Raw genomic sequence first — 20815 nt, forward strand, 5'->3', positions numbered from 1 at the left:
CCTGACAGAGGAAACGTCAGACAAAACCGAATTGGAAGCCAGTCTACAGAATAATCGGCCCAGACTCATCAAATGTGCCAATGTCATAAAACACTGTGGAAGACGAGGAGCTTTCCAGACTAAATGAGATGAAAGAGATGCGGCCACCAAATAAATGCAGGATCCTGGGTTAGGTCCTGGATCAGAGGGGAAATTGTTAAAAGGACATTACTGGGGCAATTCGTGGAATTTCAATCTGGCCCGAGGACTAGATGGTAGTCTCATAGCAAGGTTACATTTCCTGAATCCATCACTGTCCTGCAGTTACGTAAGAGAGTGTCTCTTTTCCTTAGGAAATAACATGTTGAAAGATTTGGAGTAGTGATGTATGCAATTTACTCTCAGATGGTTTGGGGAAAAATGCAGATGTATAGAGAATGTGACAAAGCAAAATGTTAACAATTGCTAACAGCTGGGGAATCTGGGCGAAAGCTCTATGGGCGTTCTTTGTACTATTCTTGTAATTCTTCTGCAAGTTTGAAATTATTTCAAAACTGAAAGTTAAAAAAAACCAGCTCCAGTCTAATTTAACTGAAACTTCGGTCTCTGGGAGAAAGTATTTGCGAAAGACCTATCTGATGAAGGACCACTCTAAAAGAATTTCTGCCTTAGATACATACACACACACACACACACACACACACACACACACACACACACACGAAACTTCATTCTCCCAGTACACTCCTATTAAATAGATCATATTAAATAGATCAACAAACAACAGTACCAAGTGTTGGTGAGGATGAAGAGCCACTAGAAGTCTTACACGATGCTGATGGGAATTAAACATTAAACAATCACTTTGGAAAACAGGTTGGCATTGGCTTTGAAAGTTAAACATAACACCTGCCTTAGGACACAACTGTCTCATTCCCAGGTTTTACCCAACAGAAATGAGAATGTGTGTCTGAACCAAAACCTATATGTGAATGTTTAGAACAGGTTTATTTATAATTCCAGCCCCGAAGCTCAAATGTCCTTCGAGAGGTGAACGGTTGGTCACACACCCAGTGGTACCTCCGTCTAATGGAGCACCGTTCAGTACTAGGAGGGAACTTCAGTCCTTTCAACAACGTGGATCAACCTCAAGTGCATTGTACAAAGTGAAAGAGCCCAGACTCAAAAGGCTACATACTGTGTGCTTTCATTTAAATGACATTCTGGGAAAGGCAAAACTATAGCAGAAAACGGATCGGTGACTCCTAGGGGCTGGAGATGAAGAAGGAGGTTGGCTAGAGAGGGTCACAAGGGAACTTTCCAGGGCAATGGCCATGTTTGATATCTTGACTGTGGTGCTGGCTTCACAACTGTTATGTGTTCATCAAAACTCCTAGAACTCTCGCAAAGGGTGGATTTTACCATCTGTAAATTATACCTCAATTGCACAAGCAAACAAATGAACCAACCGGAGTTTCTCAGTGCTCCGCTCTTCCCCTCTTGCTCTCAGCCAGAGTTCAGACAGCTGCAGTAAGGAAAGGAAGGATCTTTTGCCTCTCTTTCTGTTCTGTATCTTTGAATCAAGGCTCAGAGTGGAGGGCGGTCAGGGGAGGGTAAAGGAAAGTGCTGCATCTGCTCAGAAGAGGGTTTTGTAAACTGGCATTAGACCCCTCTGGGTGGCAGACGCCCACATTCTGGCCCTTGCTCTCATGAGGCTAACACTTTTCTGGGTTGTGCGGAACCTCCTCTGTGGCCTCTTCCCCTTAGTCCCTGGGCTCTGGGGACGTGCACCTGGCTGACCCCAAGAGCCTATTCTCTCCACGCCTGCTGACGAGTCCCTCTTCAGAGGCAGGGCAGACATCTCAGGCAGAGATCTCTCAGGATGACTCACACTCAGCCATTGTGCGCTGTGTCCAGTAGATCCCGCAGGAAATATTCCTCTCTTTTGCTGGCAAGCTCTGGAAGCACAAGCTGCTCGCACAGCAGCCCCCATCCCCACCTCGGGCTACCACCAGGGTGGCTGCCACCCTCCTCTCCTCTTCAAACCTTTCCATGCAAGAGATGGGCTTGAGTGTGTCCTTTAAGCTCCCGGGGAGCCCCGGTTGCGTGGCTTGAGCCACGTGGGGTGATGCCGGGCACTTGGACAACTGTCCCCACAGAAAGCCTCAGCACCCATCCCCCTCTCCAGGGTCGGTCTCTGCTGCTAGGGCCCGAGGCCCGTGAAGCGGGGGAGGACATCACCAGCTCTGCTCTAGTCCTCCGGGCTGTGTCCCGTGCTACTTTTGAGGCTCTGGGGGACAGCAGCGACTCTGAGACAGGACGAGTCCCGTTGAACATCCTATCACGCAGAACTATTATGTTATTTTAACGAAGTGGGATCTTACACATATTTTATAACCCATTTTTTCACTTCATACTATGTTTCGAGCATCTTTCCAGGTCAGTAAATACACCTCTATAGTCATATCATTTTAGAGGTGTTTTTTTTTTAAGATTTATTTATTTATTTGAGAGCATGAGAGAGCAGGGTGGAGGGAAGGGCAGAGGGAGAGAGATTCTCAAGCAGACTCCCCACTGAGCACAGAGCCCAACAAGGGGTTCGATCTCACAACCCTGAGATCGTGACCTGAGTCGAAATCAAGAGTCAGATGCTTAACAGACTGAGCCACCTAGGCGCCCCTCATATCATTTTAAAGGACTGATCAGTATTCCCTTGGATAGATATACTATAACTTACTATATCAAACTCCAATTGTTGACTGTGTTAGGTTATTTCTAATTTTAGATTATGATTGCTAATGTTATGACTGGGTCAATTTATGTGAAGATGATGAAGCTTCAGCTGCAGGGTCCCTCTCAACTGTAGAAACTCAGGTCCCACAAAAGCTGGATGTGTACTTGGCTCCGATAAACATCCTCACATTCAATTTTCCTTTGGCTACATCTTTATTTCCTTAGGATAAACCCCTAGAAGCAGAATTGCTAGGTTAAAGCAGATGCACATTTTTAAGATTCTTGGAACACATTGCCTAAGAGCCCTCCAGAAAAAGTGATCTAATTTACACCTCAACCCCGCCCTGAATGAGAACATCCAAGACTGGGGTGGCTTCTATGGGATTGTGGCCCCATTGTAGCTGCCATCAGCTCCTTCTCCCCAAAGCAGAGTCCTTGAACTGAGATCCAGGGGACCCATGGGTGGAATTCTTGAGGTCTGTGAACTTGGATGAGAAAAAAAGATACATTTTTATTTTCATCATTAGCCTTGAATTAAAAATTCTTTCCATCATGGGTGTAGACCTTGTACAAACCCCCGTAATATTATCAGTGCCTGTTACGTTAGCAGTCCCTTCACCAACAAAAATGACAGATGTTTTCATGCCTCGTTACAGTTGTTGCAGATCTCTTAAAATATTGTTCATACCCATTGGTGCTTTGAAACTACAGTAGTTATTAGACCTACCACTAGATCTCATTATTTGAAGTTAATAAAAAACATATATTACTCAGTCACAATTATCATCTTAATATTTTGATAACTACATTCAACAGAATTTACTTCCTTTGTAATCATGTGTATTTTTTGTTTTACAAAATAAAAAACCTCATTCTGAGAAGGGGTCCGTAGGCTTCAACAGGCTGCCAAGGGGTCCATGGCACAATAAATGTCAGAACCCTTACTGTAAGAGACTCTACCTTCACGTGTTCTTGAAATGTGTGCGTGATACAGAACGAAAGAAATTGAACTTTCCTGACCCCCACCTGGAGCCAGGCTTTGTGTCAGGTGCTGGAGTATAGAGCGGACAGGATGACACCTTGTTTTCGAGAAGCTCATAGTCTAAGTAGGAGATACCATTCCACAGCTTGGGTCACTCATTGCCCTGTTGGCTGGGGTCCAAGTTCTCAGATTTCCCAGGATTTTAAGAAAAATTAGAAAGCCAGATTTGATATGTTCTCATATAAGACAATTCTTCCAATTTTTAAATGTTGGCAATTAAACCAGGTTTTATTTTTTTTTAAAGATTTTATTTATTTATTCATGAGAGACAGAGAGAGAAAGGCAGAGGCAGAGGGAGAAGCAGGCTCCCCACTGAGCAGGGAGCCTGACGCGGGACTCGATTCCAGGACCCTGGGATCATGACCTGAGCCTAAAGCAGACGCTTAACCATCTGAGCCACCCAGGCGCCCCAAACCAGTTTTTAATAAACCACTGTGTGGGCCAAATAAAGCATGCCTAAAGGCTAAATCTGGCCCACAGTTCACAAGTTTTCAACCTTTGCTCCAGAAGAAGGACAGAATTCCAGTTAGGGTGGAACAAAGCAGCAGGGATTCTGAGCTCCCTCCACCCACACCTCCACTCTGCTCCTGCAAATCAGGGAGACAGAGGATGAGAGCCCCAAGTCTTGGGAAGAGAGGATGTGGAAGAAGAGGCTCTATGGTGGGCAGTGGGGCGGGCGGGGGGTGGGGGGGTCCCTGCCACCTGGCCGCAGGCCAGGCAAGGAGAGGCCTGGCTGAGGCAGATGCTGCTGTGGGGAGGGTAATCAAGGGAGCTGTGGGAACAGTGAGGTCATTAAATGATTGTATACCTAGAAAACCCAAGAGTCTCTGGCAGAGAAACAGAAAGCAAAAACACACGCAAAACCAAAAGAAACAAACAAAAACCTTTATCTGAGTGAAGAAAAATTGAGAAGGTTATTGGGTGCAAGATAAATATACAAAACCAAGCTCTTTTCTCTGTTTTGAAAATAAGCACATAAAAATGGAAATAGAAAAAATATTCCACTTACAATATTGACAAAAAGTACAAAATATAAAAAAAATAATAAAACAAAAGTACAAAATAGTTAGGAATAAATTTAACAAGAAAGACACAGGGCCCACATGAAGAAAGCTATACGATCTTGTCGAAGGATTGAAAACAAGTTTTGAACAAAAAGAAAGACATACCATTCTCTTGGATGGGAAGTTCTGATATCACAGAAATGTCAAAACCCCCCAGATCAATTCCAAACAGCATGAAATGTCTATTTGGAAGAAGAAATGCCTGAAAATAGTAAAAAAATTTATGGAAGATAATAGCGACACAAGAGGACTTACCTTATACATGTCAGAACACACTCTAAAATCAATCACTAGAGTATTGGTATAGGAATAAACATAGATCGGTGACATATACAGAGGAGGAAATCCAGAAATAGATACCAAACATGTATCAGAATTTAATATCTGACAGAGTGAACTTTTAATTATTTAATAAATGATGCTGGCACAACCACTGTTCACCGGGAAACAAAATTTGACCAACCACCCAACTCCATAATCAAAAATACATTTCGGATTACTTAAAAGATTTAAATGTAAAAAATAAAAGAAGGAAAAAACTAGGAGACTATACGAGCAATCTGAGTGAAACAATCAAATCAAGAACTCTAAAGGAAAAGCGAGGCCCCAAAACATTGGGGGGCAAAGATGCATAAGCAGAGTCAAGAGACAAATGAGAGCTTTGGAAAACATTTGTTATAAAAGTGCTAGATAAAGTCGAATAACCACGTTGTACAATGAGATTTACACATTGACAAGGAAAAGATAACAGAAAAATGGGCAAAGGACAAAAATGGGTGATTCATGGAAGAGTCCATCCAAATGGCAAACAAACAAAGGAAAAGCTACTCAGATCCAGCAATAGGGAAATGTGATTTAAAGTAACAACGGGTGACCACTCTCCAGACCACTCTTTAGCTATTACCTGCATTTCTGACAGGGAAATGCAGAAAAGATACTCTTATAAGTTGTTCATGGAAAGGTGAAACATTACTGTCTTTTTTAAAGGTAAGCTTTATTAAAATCATCTATATCATATATATAATATCTATCCCTTGATCTAGAATTTTGCTTGTAAGAACTTACCTGACAAAAGTACAACTCCCAGAGGTATGGGCATATGAACAAAGATGTTTTTGCAGCATGTTTACAGTGGCAAGAAAAGATTAAACAGTGAATGTCTATCAAGTGGTAAACAGCTGAATAAATTATGGAACGTTCACACTATGGAATATTATGTACTGTCAAAAATGAATTAGAGCTAGGGGCGCCTGGGTGGCTCAGTCGGTTAAGTGTCTGCCTTTGGCTCAGGTCACGATCCCAGGGTCGGGGAATCGAGCCCCGCATCGGGCTTCCTGCTCCGCGGGAAGCCTGCTTCTCCCTCCCCCACTCCCCCTGCTTGTGTTCCCTCTCTCGCTGTCAAATAAATAAATAAAATCTTTAAAAAAGTGAATTAGAGCTATATCAGTTTGCCTGGGGGGGGGGTTTCTTTGAAATATTGTTGAATAAAAAAAGTGAGATGCAGGAAAATGTATTTACCACAATCCTGTTTTTATAAAACAATGATACATGCATGTGTTTTTGCATATAATTTAAATGTGTCTATCAATGATAATTATAGAGAAAACACACAGAAGGTGTTAGTAAACACATATAGATGAGAATGTCTCAAGTTACCTAGGATCAAAGAGGAGAGTTGGTGCAAGCTAATATGCGTGGTGCAGGAACGGAGGAGGGAGCCAAGCCCATGTTACCTGCCCCCACGCCACCTCCGCCCCCACCCCTGCCCCCAAATGACAAAGCAAGGGCCTTTGGAAGGGGACTCTCACCCTGTAGCCTAGCTCCCCTCCCCCCACGATGCTTGACTCCTGGGACCCCTCCTTTGGCCAACCCTCCCACCAATCCATATGTGGCCTTCCATATTTTTCTCTGTGATTCTAGAATAGGGCAGCCAAGGCACTGAGAGGGACAGAAGACAGAAAGGGTCCCAGTGTAGGGTGGCTGCTTTCAGCACATGAAAATTGGCCGCAGGGTCTAGAGTGTGGCTCTTACTCTCCTGGGCATTTTGGCAAATCCACGGGAGTGAGGGCAAGAGGCGAGAAGGACTATTATTAATCCACTCTCTCATCTTTTTTTTTTTTTTTTTAAGATTTTCTTTATTTATTTGACAGAGAGAGACACAGCGAGAGAGGGAACACAAGCAGGGGGAGTGGGAGAGGGAGAAGCAGGCTTCCCGCGGAGCAGGGAGCCCGATGCGGGGCTCGATCCCAGGACCCTGGGACCATGACCTGAGCTGAAGGCAGACGCTTAACGACTTAACGAGCCACCCAGGCGCCCCTATCCACTCTCTCGAGTCGTCCTCCAGGCTCGGCTTACAGCTGGCGTCCTCAGAGAGGACATTTCAGTTACACCTCCCCTTCGTTTCCCCGCATAGGACTCATCACAGATGCCATTCTGTCCCCCTCCGTGTGCGCAGGCCCCGGTGTGAACATCCGTTTCCTCCAGCAGACAGCGAGTTCAGCGAGGGGTGGGATCGTGTACGCACAGCACCTAGCGTGGTGTGTAGCAGGGGCTTAAGAAAAATAAATGTCAGTTGAATGCAGTAATTCACTTACTCCTTATTCTCCTCTTCATTGACTCACTCTCCCATTCATTCCTGTGTGCATGCATTCCCTTATTCATTCCAGAAACCTGTGCTGTTGGCCAGTGACGTTTCCCCTGATCTGGGTCTTCCACTTTCTGGGGTGGCTTTTGGTGTGTGCGGGGTGGGCGTGGTTGGGACATGACTGCAGAATTCCAGGAACACATCCACGACTTGGATGAGCCGGAAGCTCTCCAGGGAAGGAAAGAAGATTCCAGAAGGCTGGAAGGTTGGGGCGCAAGGTGCTAAAGGACCAGAGAGGACAAAGTTGGGAGACTCCTCTCTGTCCCATCCAGACCTGGGTTTGCTGGTTCCCGTTCGCTCTGCCTGGGAAGAACCTCTCCCCACCTCCGAGTGTTGAAATCCTACCCTTCCCTGCCTGGCCAGCCCAGATGTCCTCGAAGTCTGCTCTCCTCCAGCTGGAAGGGCCGCTCCCTGCTGCAAACAATCTTCCCGAGCACAAAATCTGGACCTCCCTCGTGGCGCTGACCACTTCCTGCTTGTGGTGTGGTGTGGCCTCGCCTTCCACCCAATAGGCAGAGGCCCTGTCTGACTGTTCCCAGGAACCCTGCGGGGCCCAGCACAGAGCGGGCGCTCAAGCCACTCAGGCCTAAAGAGTGAACAGCGCTGTGCATTCGGTGGGCAGTGATTATGACCCCATTTTAGGGATGGGGAAGTGGAGGCACAGACAAGTGGCAGGACTTGCCCTTACGCCCAAAGCAGAGCCTAGACTTAGCCCTGCATTTCTGGTCCCCGAGGCAGGGATCTTTCTAGGGCAGCTTGGTGGGAGGTGGGAGGGGGGTGGGGGGGGGTGGGAGCTGGGTCCTGAGAACCAGCGGGCCAGAGAGATTTGGAGTTCGAATGGCCAAGTTCAGGAAAAGCACAGCTGGGGAGGAGCCAAGGTATTTATTATGCTTGGTCTCCCGCTCCAAACAGAGCTGATGGATGGAGCTGCTCCAGTTCCTATAAACAGCTCCGGCCTCCCTCCCTTCTGCCCCTCCCCACTCTCAGCCACCACAGCCCCAACTGCTTCTGGGTTGCGGGGGGGGGGGGGGTGGGTGGAGACGACCAAGGGAGGGAAAGGAGAAGTGAAGAGTGGGGGGAGGAGGAAAGGAAGGAGACGATGAAACAGGGTCCCAGGGGCAAGAAGAAAGTGATGGGAGGTAGAGGATGTTGAGAGAAGATTTTTCCTTTTTCTCTTCACTGGCCAGACCGCCCACATCCTGCCTCCCCGTCTCTGCCCCTGCGTCCCTTGCATCTGTCTGAGAAGCCCATTGCCCCCTTCTCTTTCTGAGGGCTGATCTTAGTCCCCATAAGTGGTTAAGTCCTGCAGGGTCGGGGTCCTGCATTCAGGAAACCTTTTCTGAACTCACCTTCTGTTTGGCTCACGGGCCCTGGGGACACAGAAAGGACTCAGGTAGAAGCTCTTAGTCTGGTGGCAGATGAGGCAGGGATCTCCACCGCTGTGGCCCACAGCAGCCTGGGGCTGTGGAGGGAAATCAGGGCAGACTCCCCAGAAGAGGTGGTACAGGCCAGAGTTGAAACAGGAGTTTGGCAGGTGGGTCTGAGTGGGTGAGACATTTCAGGTGGAAGAGATGGGAGAGAGCCTGGTGTTGGGAGGTGGGGAACCCCATGGTCAAGACCGCTGGCTCTGGAGCAGGGCATACCTGGGTTCCAGTCTCAGCTCTGGTGCTTTACCGCTGTGGGAAACTAGAGTCTCTCTTTCTTTAAAATGAGGTTGATAATAATAGAAATCTCTTCAAAGATGGTAAGAATTACATATAACAACGTACATCAAGTGCTCAGTGCAGGGCTGACCCGGAAGTGGTCACTAATTGTCAGCTCTGAGCACAGGGTTGGAGGTGGGCCAGAGAGAGACGGACCGCAAGGCCCTTGTGAGCTGCCTGAAGGACAGGGCCACAGAAAGCAGACTGTGGCTCCTGGGCCCTGTTGAGGGTGGGGGTGACCGCCCAGGGGACTAAGAAGTCAAGGCAGCTAGTGGGCCGTGAGCGCTGCTTGCCTCCCCTCCTGCCCACCAGGCCTGTGAGACTCCCGGAGCGCCATAGCACCTTACTGAGTTGAATGGGCCGGGTGACCCGGCACCGCAGGCTGAGACGTGGGTAGAGGGCCTCCCCTCTCCCTGGAGCTTGCCGGATGCTCCGATGATCTAGTTGGCAGCTGCGTCCATGTTTGGCTGAAAACAGGAATTTCTGCCTCGCTGGGGGTCTTGGCCAGGTAAGCAAACTCCCCTGTTTGCCAGGAAAAGGGGTCAGGGACCCGGTAGGCTCCAGCTGGTGTGGAGGTCCGCAGAGCCCTGGGCTGAGCTCAGTCTGTGCTGTTGCCCCCCCCTTAGGCCTTCCTGAGCACCTACTGTGTGCCAGGTCACTGAGTCACATGCCTTCTCACCCCCAGCCTCATCTCTGACATAGGCATTTAAAATTTTCCTTTGGAGTAGGAACTGGGAGGTGAGAGGTCAGAGCCCGGAGAAGCTGCCTTGGAGAAACCTCCAGGATGTTTGGGGACAGAGGCGGTAGAGCCTCACTGAGCTGGAATTTGTGGGAGACGAAGCAGGGCAGAGAAGATGAGCATCCACAAAGGGGGTAGTATCTGGGTGCCAGGCAGCTGAGAAGGGGAGACAGGGCCACATGAGGACAGGCACAGGGGTCTGCCAATTAGAGGGTGGGGGAACCCCCTGCCCTCGTGACCCCACCTCAGAGGCCCTCACCCACCCCCACCCCCACCCCCACCACGGGTGAGGGGGCTCTTGTGCCTTCACCCAGACCTCACAGCCCACACTGTCACCCTCCAGTTCCCTTCCAGAAACCAGGAACACCCTTCTTCAAGGTCAGTCTTGAACTGCAGCCTGACCACTCGCTCAATTCTCTGGCCCCTGAGAGGCCTTTAGCTCTCCAGCTGGGGACGCCTCTGGGTATCAGGTATCAGAGCTGGATGCTCAGGGCTGGCTGGGGCTGGAGACAGAGATATGGGCATCATCAGAGTGATGGAGTGGCTCTGACAATGAGGGTGGTGACATTCCTGAGGAAAGGGGGCCTGGGACAGAGTGCCGGTGATCACCACTCAGACGCCTCGAGGAAGATGAGCACATAGCAGAGTCCGAAAAGGAGCGGTCTGAGAGCAAGGTGGAAACCAGTGGGGCGGGCGGGGGAGGGGGGATTGGCCCTAGATGCCAAGGAGAGTGTGCCGAGGGGAGGGACCCCAGCAGCTGAGGGGTCGAGGAGGTCCAGTCTGGAAAGAACACGGAGTTCAGCAAAGGATATCCTTGGTGACCTCAGCCAGGGCAGTGTGCGGGTAGGGAGGGCAAAGGCACTTGGGGTGGGTGGAGAATGGAGGCCAGGAGGGCAGGAGGAGGGGGCTACTTCACCAGCAAGTAAGGAGAAGGAAAGGGGAAGTGGTTTAAGGGTCTTTTAACTATTTTTCAGATCGGCGAGACTTCGGCACAGCCACTGTGTGGAAGGAAGATGTGACGAGAGAAGAGAGGCTGCAGAGGGAGGCCCCCGAGGGTGGGCAGGACAGGTAGCACGGCCTCTGCCATGAGGCAGGGGGCTGAGCACAGAGAGAAGGTGAGAACAGGAGCTACCCAAGAAGGAAGGGCTGGGTGGGGTCGGGCTGGGTGGAGCGTGAGGGTGAGAGATGTGGCAGGGGAATGAGGGCTGAGGCCCCACGGTCCAGGGTGCTGAGGACCCAGAGCCTCAGTCTCCCCCCCGTGGGGTTCGCCATGAGCATTCAAAGACCGGGATGGAAGTAGAGGGAGGCCAAGTGGATGCAGTGATGCCAATGATCCGCAGCAAGGAGGAAGCTGGCAGGCCACACTGTTTCTCCAAAATTATATTTTAATACATTCATGTGGGTTATACAAAGAGCTGGTCTCCAGGCCGGAATTGCGGCCTGGCTCCTTGAGGTGAGAGCAGCATTGTGTAGTGTTTTCAGAGATCAGGCCTGAAGGGGCCCACACCTTGCCCTCCAGGCCTGGGGAAGAGTGTTTCTGGGCAGTGAGCACCTATGGTTGTGATCCCAACCAGGACTGGGTCCACTTGGCTGTCCCACATGCCACCAGGGCCCCAGGCTGAGGCCAGGACACCAGCTTCTAGCCCCGGCTCTGCCACTGACTCCCTGAGTCCTTGACCCTCTCTGGGCCTCAGTTTTCTTGTCTATAAAATGGGGCGGAGAGAAGGGTGTTTTCATTGTCTCACACTTTACCGAGCACCACCGTGAGCCAGACCACGGGCCAAGTATGGGTAAAGACAACAACATGGGTGAAGACAACAACAGAGGGTCTTGGGCTGACCCCAGGGCTTCCTGGACAGCCCACGATTCCAAGGGCGTGAGGAACAGGGGGTCATATCTAGATGGGCTTTTCTACCCACTTTGGTAGGAGGAAAGGTCCGTGCATGATGAGGACCCGAAAGCGTTTGGAGCCAGCGTTATCTTGTGATAGGACAGCTGGGAGAGAAGGAAATCACTCCGGTCCAGCCCCCAAATCCCCTTCACACCCGCAATGAGGTCTGAATCCACTTGTGTCACAGGCTTTACCACTGGCTTGTGAGGGTCTGAGCAAGTGCCAGTCTCTTCCTCAGCCTCAGTTTCCCTATCTGTGCAGTGGGGAGGTTGGACTCCCCGGTCTCAAACTCCAGGCTCTGCTCAATGGACGAAGAGAGAACGTAAGAGCAAGAGGTGAACACACACCAGTCTGCAAACGAGGGAATAAGGGAAACTGAGGCAGAGAACGAGGCAGCCTGTGTCTGCCCGCCCAGGAGAGAGGAGGGAGAGGAGTGGGTGGGCATGTGCAGCGCCAGATGCTCCCAGGCCCTGCTCCCTCGATATGGGGCCATTTCCTGTCCACCTAACAGCCGACTGCCCCCGCAGTAGCAAAGGTCAGGCTGGGGAGACAGGCGGATTTGAGCCTGAATCTCAGGTCTGGCATTTCTTAGCTGCAGGACCCTGGAGGGAGAGTTCTGGAGTTCTTGTAAAATGGTTAAATCCCAACCTCAGAGGGCTGTCCTAGAGAGGCAAGACGTGTTCCCGCTGCCGGCAAGCCTGGGGCAAAACAGAACCGGGTACCTTAGGTTCTAACTCCTGGCTCACCAGCCAGGGTGGGGGCGCTGGGGACGAACAGGGTGCCTGCATAGGGAGTTGAGGGGCTAGAACAGTACTGGGGTGAGTATGCGCACCCCGAGAGTGCCGTGCAGGGAAAGAGCCCGCTCGGAGCAGGAAGTGGAAGGGTCGGCCCTGGGGCCAGAACCCCAGGCTCTGCAGGAACCGATGCAGCCACATAGCTGGATCCAAGACCCACTCACGTGGCTGCTCTTCCGCTCACAAGCTCTTCGTGCGCCAGAGAAGCTGAAAGTCATTATGGGAAGATGTGACACACAGTCCGCTTGGACACGTCTCAGACAACTGTCCCTGGTCTCGCCCCTCCTGTGCTCTGGCTCCGCCGGGCAGGACTCTCCGCGTCTCAGCCAGCTGGGGCTGCAGCGCCCCGGAGCCCCGGCCTTCCACTCTGCGTGGTCACTGCGTGGCTTCGCGACCCCCTCCCCCCCGCAAGGACTCGGAGCTGCTTCAGGGCAGGGGTGTGTCTCCCTCACTGGCGGCCCCCGCGCCCGGAGCAGGATGTGGCACAAAACAGATGCCTGGCCGAGATTTGCTGATTGGGCAGGTCGACCTCGCTCTCTGTCACTCCTGAAACTGGCCAACTTCCGGCCTGCACAGCCGGACCACACGTGTGGCCTGGGAAGTGGGTTGCCTACCAAGACAGCAGCACATGAGGAAAGGAGCCCTGGGCTGGGATGTAGAGACTCGCCGTGTGACCTTGGGTCAGTCCCCACCCCCGTCCGAGCTCCGGCTGCCCGGCTCACCTGGGCAGGTCTCCCGGCTGCGCCGTTCTGCCGCCCCCGGCTTCTCTAGGCTTTGTACTGTTGGCCGAACTTCTGCCGGCGGACACAGCAACAGGTGGCCAGGGTGGTGAGGAGGATGGCCAAGACCAGCGCAAAGGTGAGGATGATGATGAGGTTGACATTCTTGAGCCCCCCCTTCTCACAGTCCTCGGGGCGCACGTGGCTCAGGGCCACCTCCTCCTGGGAGCCGAAGCGGCAGGTCAGGTCCTGGGTGCCGTCCACGTCCACACGGCCCTGGTGCAGCTGGGCGGCCAGCCAGCCATTGCCGCAGCAGCTCAGCGGATTGCCCTGCAGGTAGAGGCGCCGGAGGCTGGTCTCCAGGCCACCCATGGCGCTGCCCGGCAGGAGGCTGAAGCTGTTGTTTCTCAGGTCCAGTACCTCCAGGGACACGGCCTGCGTCCAGGCGGGCAGGCGGCTCAGGCGGTTCTCGGCGAGATTGAGACGCTTAAGGCAGCTGAAGCAGGGCAGGTCCACTTGCAAGACGGCCAGCCCGTTGCCTTGCAGGGCCAGGACCTCCAAGGAGGCCTCCAGGCCTGCCAGGGCCCCTGTGACCACATCCAACCCGGGGTTCGCAGAGAGGTCCAGCTCGGTAAGCGGCGTGTGGAGGAAGGCCCCCGCCCGCAGCCGCTCCATCTCGTTGTCCACCAGGTTCAGGACGCGGAGGGAGGAGAGGCCAGAGAAGGCCACACACCCCAGGGCTCCAGGTTCCCCCGGCCCCCCACAAGGCCTGACTCGGTTTCCCTGAAGGTTCAGCCTCTGCAGACTGGCCAGGCCGGCAAAAGTGTACGGGGGCAGGTCCTGCAGGGCATTGTCCTGGAGGAGCAGTGTCCGCAGAGACCCCAGCGCTCTGGAGGCCAGTGCCAGCGTCGCCAGCGCATTGTGGCTCACGTCCAGGTGCACGAGGCAAGGCAGGAAGGCGGCGCCCGGCACCGCAAAGCCTCGCAGGCAGTTCCGGCTGAGATTCAGGAAGCGAAGGGAGGTCAGGGGCTCCAGAAAGCCCTCGGGGACCAGCTCGATCTCATTGTAGCTCAAATCCAGATTCAGGAGCTGGGAGAGGGGGTGGCTGCTGGCGTTCCGGCTGGGGTTCGAGAAGGGCAAGGCCGACCAGCCCTCAGAAGGTGCGTGGATGCCCTCGCCGCCCTGGGGTGGCCCTGCAGGGAGCCGGATGAGGTTGTTGGACACGTTCAGGTAGATGAGTCTCGGGAGCGCGGCCAAGTCGGGGAAGTGGAGCAGTTTGTTCTCCCGCAGGTCGAGCCAGGCCAGCTGATACTCGGCCCAGGGCTCGGGGGCCGTCTGAAAGGCCTCAATACTGTTGCAGCTCAGGTCAAGTACTCGTAGCTGCTGGAGGCTGAAGTCGGAGATGCAGGTGAGGGAGTTCCTGGAGAGATTCAGGTGGGCCAGGTGGGGCAGGGCCTCGAAAGCACCGTCCTCGATGTCCATGAGCACGTTGCTGTGCAGGTCGAGCCGCTCAAGTGCAGGCGTGCCCCAGAAGGTATGGCGGGCCAGGCGGGTCAGGCTGTTCTCGGCCAGCGAGAGGGTGAGCAGGGCGGGCGCCTCCCCCAGCAGCCGCTCCACCAGGCCACTGTACAGGCTGTTCCCCGACAGGTCCAGAGATGTCACACGAGGCAGGGGGCCCAGGCCAGGGGCACTCAGCACAGTGCCCGCTGCCAGGCGGTTACGGGCTAGGTTGAGGTGCTCCAGGTGGGGCAGGGCCTGGAAGACACCTGTCTGGATGAAGCTGATCTCATTGGTGCTCAGGTCCAGGTGTCGAAGGGCCATGTAGAAGCCCAGCGGTGAGGCCAGGATGCTCCGCAGCTGGTTTCCAGATAGGTCGAGGGCCTCGATGTCCCGCGGGAGCATCGAGGGGACCTGGAGCAGGCCAAGACCCTGGCACGAGACCTCCTTGTCGACCTGGGGTGGGTTGGGGAGGACAGGGAAGAGCAGTGGGACTGAGTGGGTACAGCAGGGGGTGCAACCAGACACACCTTCTAGGAAGGATGCCTCAAGCCCCGCCCCCCCCCAACTCCAGCGAGGCTCAGCTAGGCTTCTCCTCTGGCTCCCAAGATGCTCCACATTTCTCCCCCTCAAGCCCAATCCTCCCACATCTGGATGATCCCTATCTTGCTCCCTGCCCCCATCTCTGGCACTCAGTACTGCGCGGGGCATCAGAGAGGGACTTAAGGAAGTTTGATGGATACACAGACTCAGAAAAGACAGATGTGAAGACAAATGAACTCACAAAACACCCAATACTGACTATTACCCCATTTCACAGGAAACTGAGCCATATATCACCTGGAGGGACCCCAAGCCAGTGAACAGCAGGGTCAAGCTGGAACCCAGGGCCTCCTGGGTCACGTCCTGGGTTCCTTTTATGGGTCCAGATAGTTAAATTTCCCCAGCGGCTGTTACACCAGAAACCATCTGGGGAGAAATGTTTCCAAAATGCGATTTGCACTCCTCTCACCGGTTTTTATTTTGGCCTCCTACCCTCAGCCCTCATTCCGTGGGGCAGAGCTCCGGGTCCCAGTGCCTGCCTTTTCCGCCACGGACCCCCAGCTGAGACCTCCTTTCTGCTGCTTCCACCTGCCCCGCCTCCATCAGTGGCCTGGCCCTCCATGGCCTGGTCCAGATTGGCCCCTGGAGATGGGAGTGGGGGTAGGAAGCCGGGGGAAAGATGGCCAGGGTCCCAACCCACATTCCTGGGTGACAAGACTATGGTTTTGCTGTGCGAGCCTCACCAAGTCCCATTACTGCTCCGGGCTACTTATCCAGAAAGTAGCACCCTTCCCCAGTACCCACTCAGCATTTTACATTTTATTTAGCACGTTCAGGCCCATGGTCTCCCTGGAGCCTCACAAGAGCAAGCACATCAAATATGATCACCCCTCTGTTCAGAAACCCAAGCCCAGAGAGGGCAGGGGGGCTCCGGGGTCACCCTGGGGTTTGAACCCATATCTTTTCACAACCAAGGCCAACTTCATCCTTCTAAGCACATGTGCCTTCTGGAGCCTGATTTTTTTTCTGTGCAAATACAGTCTCCCTCTCACCTTTTCAAAGACCCCAGGAATCCAGCCTTTCTCAGGAAAGGGTCTGACTTCCACAACCACCCAGCTCAGGCCCACTCCCGCCCTGGGCTCTCTATATCCGCGGGCCCCTTCTGACCCCTCCACCCGCCTAATGCCTGGCAACAGCTAAAAGAAAAACCTTCACTCTGTGCTACTCTCTGCTTCCACCCCTCCCGGGCAAAATCCGGGACATTCAGCAGGGTTCAAGGCTGTCTGTAGCTCTTGCTGACCTGTCCTCTCTCCACCCAACCCCCTCCCAACCCCCTCCGGCCCAGCCCATATGCAGTGACCACACCTGACCACTGCCCTTTGTGCCCTCGCACACCTACCTCTGGGCCTCCTCCCTGCTGCTCCCTGCACTGGTCACCCCCCGCTCCCCAGATCTGCAGGGGAAACCTGGTGTTTGGTGTACTGGGCCGGGCAGGTGGGGCCTCCTCTGGCCTCTCACCACCCTGGTGCTCCCTCTCTCGTAGCTTTGGCCTCTGATTGTGACAGTCTGTGTGGGACCTGGCAGGCAGGGAGCTCAGAGCTAACAGGAATTGGTGTGGTTGGTGTGGATACCTTGGGCCTGGCCGACAAAAGGTGCCCAGTGCATTTTTTTAATGAATGAAAGAGTCACGGACATCACTGGCTTAGTAAAGGACTCAAGGATTGAATCAATCACCTTTCTGAAAGGAAAGAAAAGAGACAATCCATGTCTTCTAACTGACCATTAGAGTAAAAAGACTCTGGCTCCCCCACTTCCCTGACGGGGGAGACAGAACCTGAAGATGGCAGTGAGCTGTGCCAGGTCACAGTGAGTGGCGGAGCCCCCCCGCCCCGCCCCCGGAAGCAGGAACACCAGACTGGGCGGTGCTCCTTGCCTGGCCCAGCTCTTGGCTTCCTCCCCAGAGCTCCAAGGAGAGGTCAGGGGAGGGGAGGGTGGGATAGAACTGCCCTCATCAGGCACCTGTGTGACTCTTCCTGCTCCTGGCAGTCCAGGGACTTGGCCCTACCACCCCCAGCCAAGCAGCTTCCTCGAGGCCTCCGAGGCCCATGGATACCGCCACAGCTGAGCTCCCCTCTAAACCACAAGCCTAGCCCGGCCACCTTGCCGGCCCTGCCTGGCTCTTGGCTTCCTCCCTCACAACCTCTCCACCAGCTCAGGCCACTGGGCATGGCCTCCTCATCCCTCCCCTCAGCCCTGGACCATCCTGACTGAAGGAAGAAACAGCAAAGGAAGAACAGGACCACCCGTCGTGGAGCACCAGCTCTGGGGCAGGCTCCCTGGCTGAGTGCACAGAGCCCTGGCCTCGTTTAATCCTGGCACGTATTAGTTGCCCTGCTGAAGCCCGGGGTGAGCTTCCCCCAGATTAGTCAGAGGCTCCAGAGTACCAGCGCAAGTTCCTTTTCCTTTCGGTGCCAGCCGAGGACCCAGGCTGACGCCTTCTGCACAGTAAATAGGAGCAGCCGGCATTTACTGAGCATCTGCTGTGTGGGGGGCACTGTACTGGGATCCACGAGACCCCACACCCCGTTTCACCTCCGGATATCAAAGACTCCCAAGACACCAGCCCCTGAGAGCTGAGCCAGGACACAAAGCTGGCCAAGCCCAGGGCCTAGGACTTGCTTTCTACCCTGGTGCCCACGAGGCCCAGTGGGGGCTGCTAGTCGGCAGGGCGGCACCGGGCTGCCCATCCAGAAGGAAGCTTGAAGGCCAGGGTCACTCTCAGAACTCTGTTTCTAAAGTCACCCACGGCTCCCTGAGCTCTGAGCCTCCAGCATGACAGACATAGCCAAGTTCAGAGCTACCCTTGACAACCTGCTACTCACTCTCTCTGGGATGCCGGGATGCTGCTGCCCCCATTTTTTTTTTTTTTTTTTTTTTTTTTAAGGAAGGAAGAGGACTTGCCACCCAACTCCATTTGGCCTTCTGTGCATAGAAGGGAAACAGGGTAGAAAGAAGTGCCCGGCAGTAGCCAGCATAAGCTCGGGAGAGCTGGGTTCATGTCCTAGCTCTGGTACTTCCTGTCTGTATGACCCTGGTGCGTCACATCTCTTCTCTCAGCCTTGGTTTCCTCCACTGAAAAGAGGAGTTCTTTGCAGGATAAAACCAGAGAAAGCCTTTAGTGTGGTGCGGGCACCTCACGAGCCCTTAGTATGTGGCAATTTCTTTTTACTATTTTGAAAATGATCATTATCCCTGTACTGATCTTCCACAGTAGTTCAGAAAGTGCTTTCCTGCCTATCATCCACCCAGGATCCAAAGCCCACCCAGCTTCCCTCTGCCTGTGGGGTGGTCCGGGCCCTTCACCTCTCTGAGCCTCTCTCCCCAGGCAGAATGTGGCGCTGCATTTGGGAATGTCTGAGGCCTCCTCTGCCGATTATTCTGGGATCTGGGAATCTCAGAAGGGCTCTGAGGAGCAAGAAGGGAGGTGGCCACAGCAGGGCACGGCCAACCCCAGGGAAGGGCTGCAGGCCCCTGCCTCCCAGCACTCCCAGAGGCAGCTGCCCCACCTGTGTCAGAAGCTTCCAGTCCCGGCTCCAAGTGGGGCTGCTGGAGGGCCTGTTGCTTCCCCAGCCCCACTCCCGCCTTGACCTCAGTGACTGCCCAGGCTTATGAGGGGACCTACATGGTCCCCCTCCCTGTATCCTGCAGCGTCCCAGTGACTTCAGGGCTAGTCTCCCTGGCCAAGGGCAAGAAAAAGGAACAAAAGTAAATCAAACCTTGTCCCTGCCCTGAAGAAGTTCTTGGTCTGCCAAGTGAAACAGGCTTGGACCCATTCACCCACTACCCCACTGCTCAGTATGAGAGTCCAGAAAACGGCACACAGAACCAGATCAGCCTGGGAGGGGTCGGGGAGGGCTCTCTGGAGGAGGCAGCATTTGATCTGGGTAGCAATGAGTGAGAGGCATCCCATCAGGGGAGCAGCAGACGGACCCAAGTCAAGGACCTATTAGGAAAGGGGATTTGGCCACGAGGGACCCGGCTAGACCACCCCAAGTTCCCCACATATACGTATATTCTAGATCACCCCGAGGGTCCACTGCCTTGCGGGGCTAGCTGGGGGAAATAGAGTCCAATCTCAGCCCCACTGGTCCTAGCTGAATGCCCTTGGACGAGTCATCCAACCTCTCTAAACTGCAGTTTCCAACTCTATAAAATGGGAATAATGGTACTTACTGACAGGATGAAGAGTACATCAAGTATTTAAACATCCTGGTAGGTACTTATGAAATGCACGGGTTAAATGCGTTCAACGTGTTCCCTTTCCTCTTCTAACTCCCCTGACTTCTGGTTTGTGGGGCTGGGGCAGTAGGACACCCTGGGGGGCTTATCCCGCCTGGGCAGGGCTTCTTACCATCTCACAGGGCACCTTGTCTCGCTGTTGGGAGGTGGCCAGGCCCTGGGTCAGCACGGCCAGGAGCAGCAGGATCTGGTGGCTCATGGCTCTGCAGAGGGTGGGGAGGAAAGGGAAACATTGTAAGACCCCTGGCTCCTTTCCTCTGCCAGCCCCCATTGCTCCCATCCTGCCCGTGCCTGCCTTCAGCGAGCCCCAGATCACGGCTAGAGCTGGACCAAAGGTGCCGTGAATGACCGTGGATGCTGGGGTCTGCAGCCCATCACAAAGGACCTCTCGTGCCAGGCCAAGGAGCTAGGCTGTCACCCCAGGCAGCAAGAGTTTTAAAGCAGGTGGGTGACTTGGTCAGATCTGGGTTTCAAAAGACCCTACCTGAGGGAAGACCGCCTGCAGGGGGTGAGTGGGAGACAGAGGGACTCTAAGGGCTGCCTGGGGCCAAGCTCAGGGCTGGGGTGGGGTCAGGTGGGGAGCTAGGCCTCTGACTGCATTTCCACCCAGGTCCTAAGCAGGTCCCCCATCTTAGTTTCTTAGGCCCCAAACGGAATTCCTCAATCTCCCCACCCCTAGACTTTTATTTTGCCCTTTTTCTTTTGATTTTCTGATTCTGGAGTCCCTGCCATTGTTTGAAGGCTGGGCCTGGAGCCCTGACAGGAAGCCCCGCCAGGAGGCCTGCCCTGCCCCCAGCACTGTTGTTGCGGACTTCCCCAGGAGCAGGCTCCAGGCCCTTTACTTTCACTGAAGTTACCACCAGCGCAGGGGGCCACTCGGGCCTGCTGGTGTTCTCTCTATGTACAACCAAGGTGGCGTTGAGGGGGACCGCAGAGTCAAAGCCCAGTGCTGCTAGGGGCTCACTTACCGAGGACCTGGCCCAAGTGCTAGGAGTACATATCAAGTCTCTTTTTCTTTTCTTTTCTTTTCCTCTTTCTTTCTTTCTTTCTTTCTTTTTCTTTCTTTTCTTTCTTTCTTTCTTTCTTTCTTTCTTTCTTTCTTTCTTTCTTTCTTTCTTTCTTTTCTCTCTCTCTCTCTCTCTCTCTCTCTCTCTCTCTCCCTCCCTCC

At 53.5% G+C, this 20815-nt stretch overlaps 1 protein-coding gene across 11 annotated transcripts in view; it reads right to left on the reverse strand.

Annotated features, from left to right (window-relative positions):
- Positions 1-6974: 6974 nt before the first annotated feature.
- Positions 6975-20815, reverse strand: part of LRRC32 (leucine rich repeat containing 32) — a 17986-nt gene continuing 4145 nt past the window's right edge. For 6 of the 11 annotated variants that reach the window (XM_025894447.2, XM_073879745.1, XM_073879747.1 and 3 more), the window contains 2 exons: positions 19760-19850; positions 11251-15261 (listed from right to left, as the gene is read on the reverse strand). In XM_025894447.2, the coding sequence (XP_025750232.1) occupies positions 13357-15261; positions 19760-19846 (1992 nt within the window). In that variant the 5' untranslated portion in view covers positions 19847-19850 and the 3' untranslated portion in view covers positions 11251-13356. The other 5 variants (XR_012374511.1, XM_025894446.2, XM_073879752.1 and 2 more) reach the window with 5 other exon arrangements.

This window comes from Callorhinus ursinus, unplaced genomic scaffold (genome assembly GCF_003265705.2).
Source record: "Callorhinus ursinus isolate GAN/ISIS: 27379988/994484 unplaced genomic scaffold, GSC_fseal_2.0 scaffold35, whole genome shotgun sequence".
Classification (NCBI taxonomy): Eukaryota; Metazoa; Chordata; class Mammalia; order Carnivora; family Otariidae; genus Callorhinus; species Callorhinus ursinus.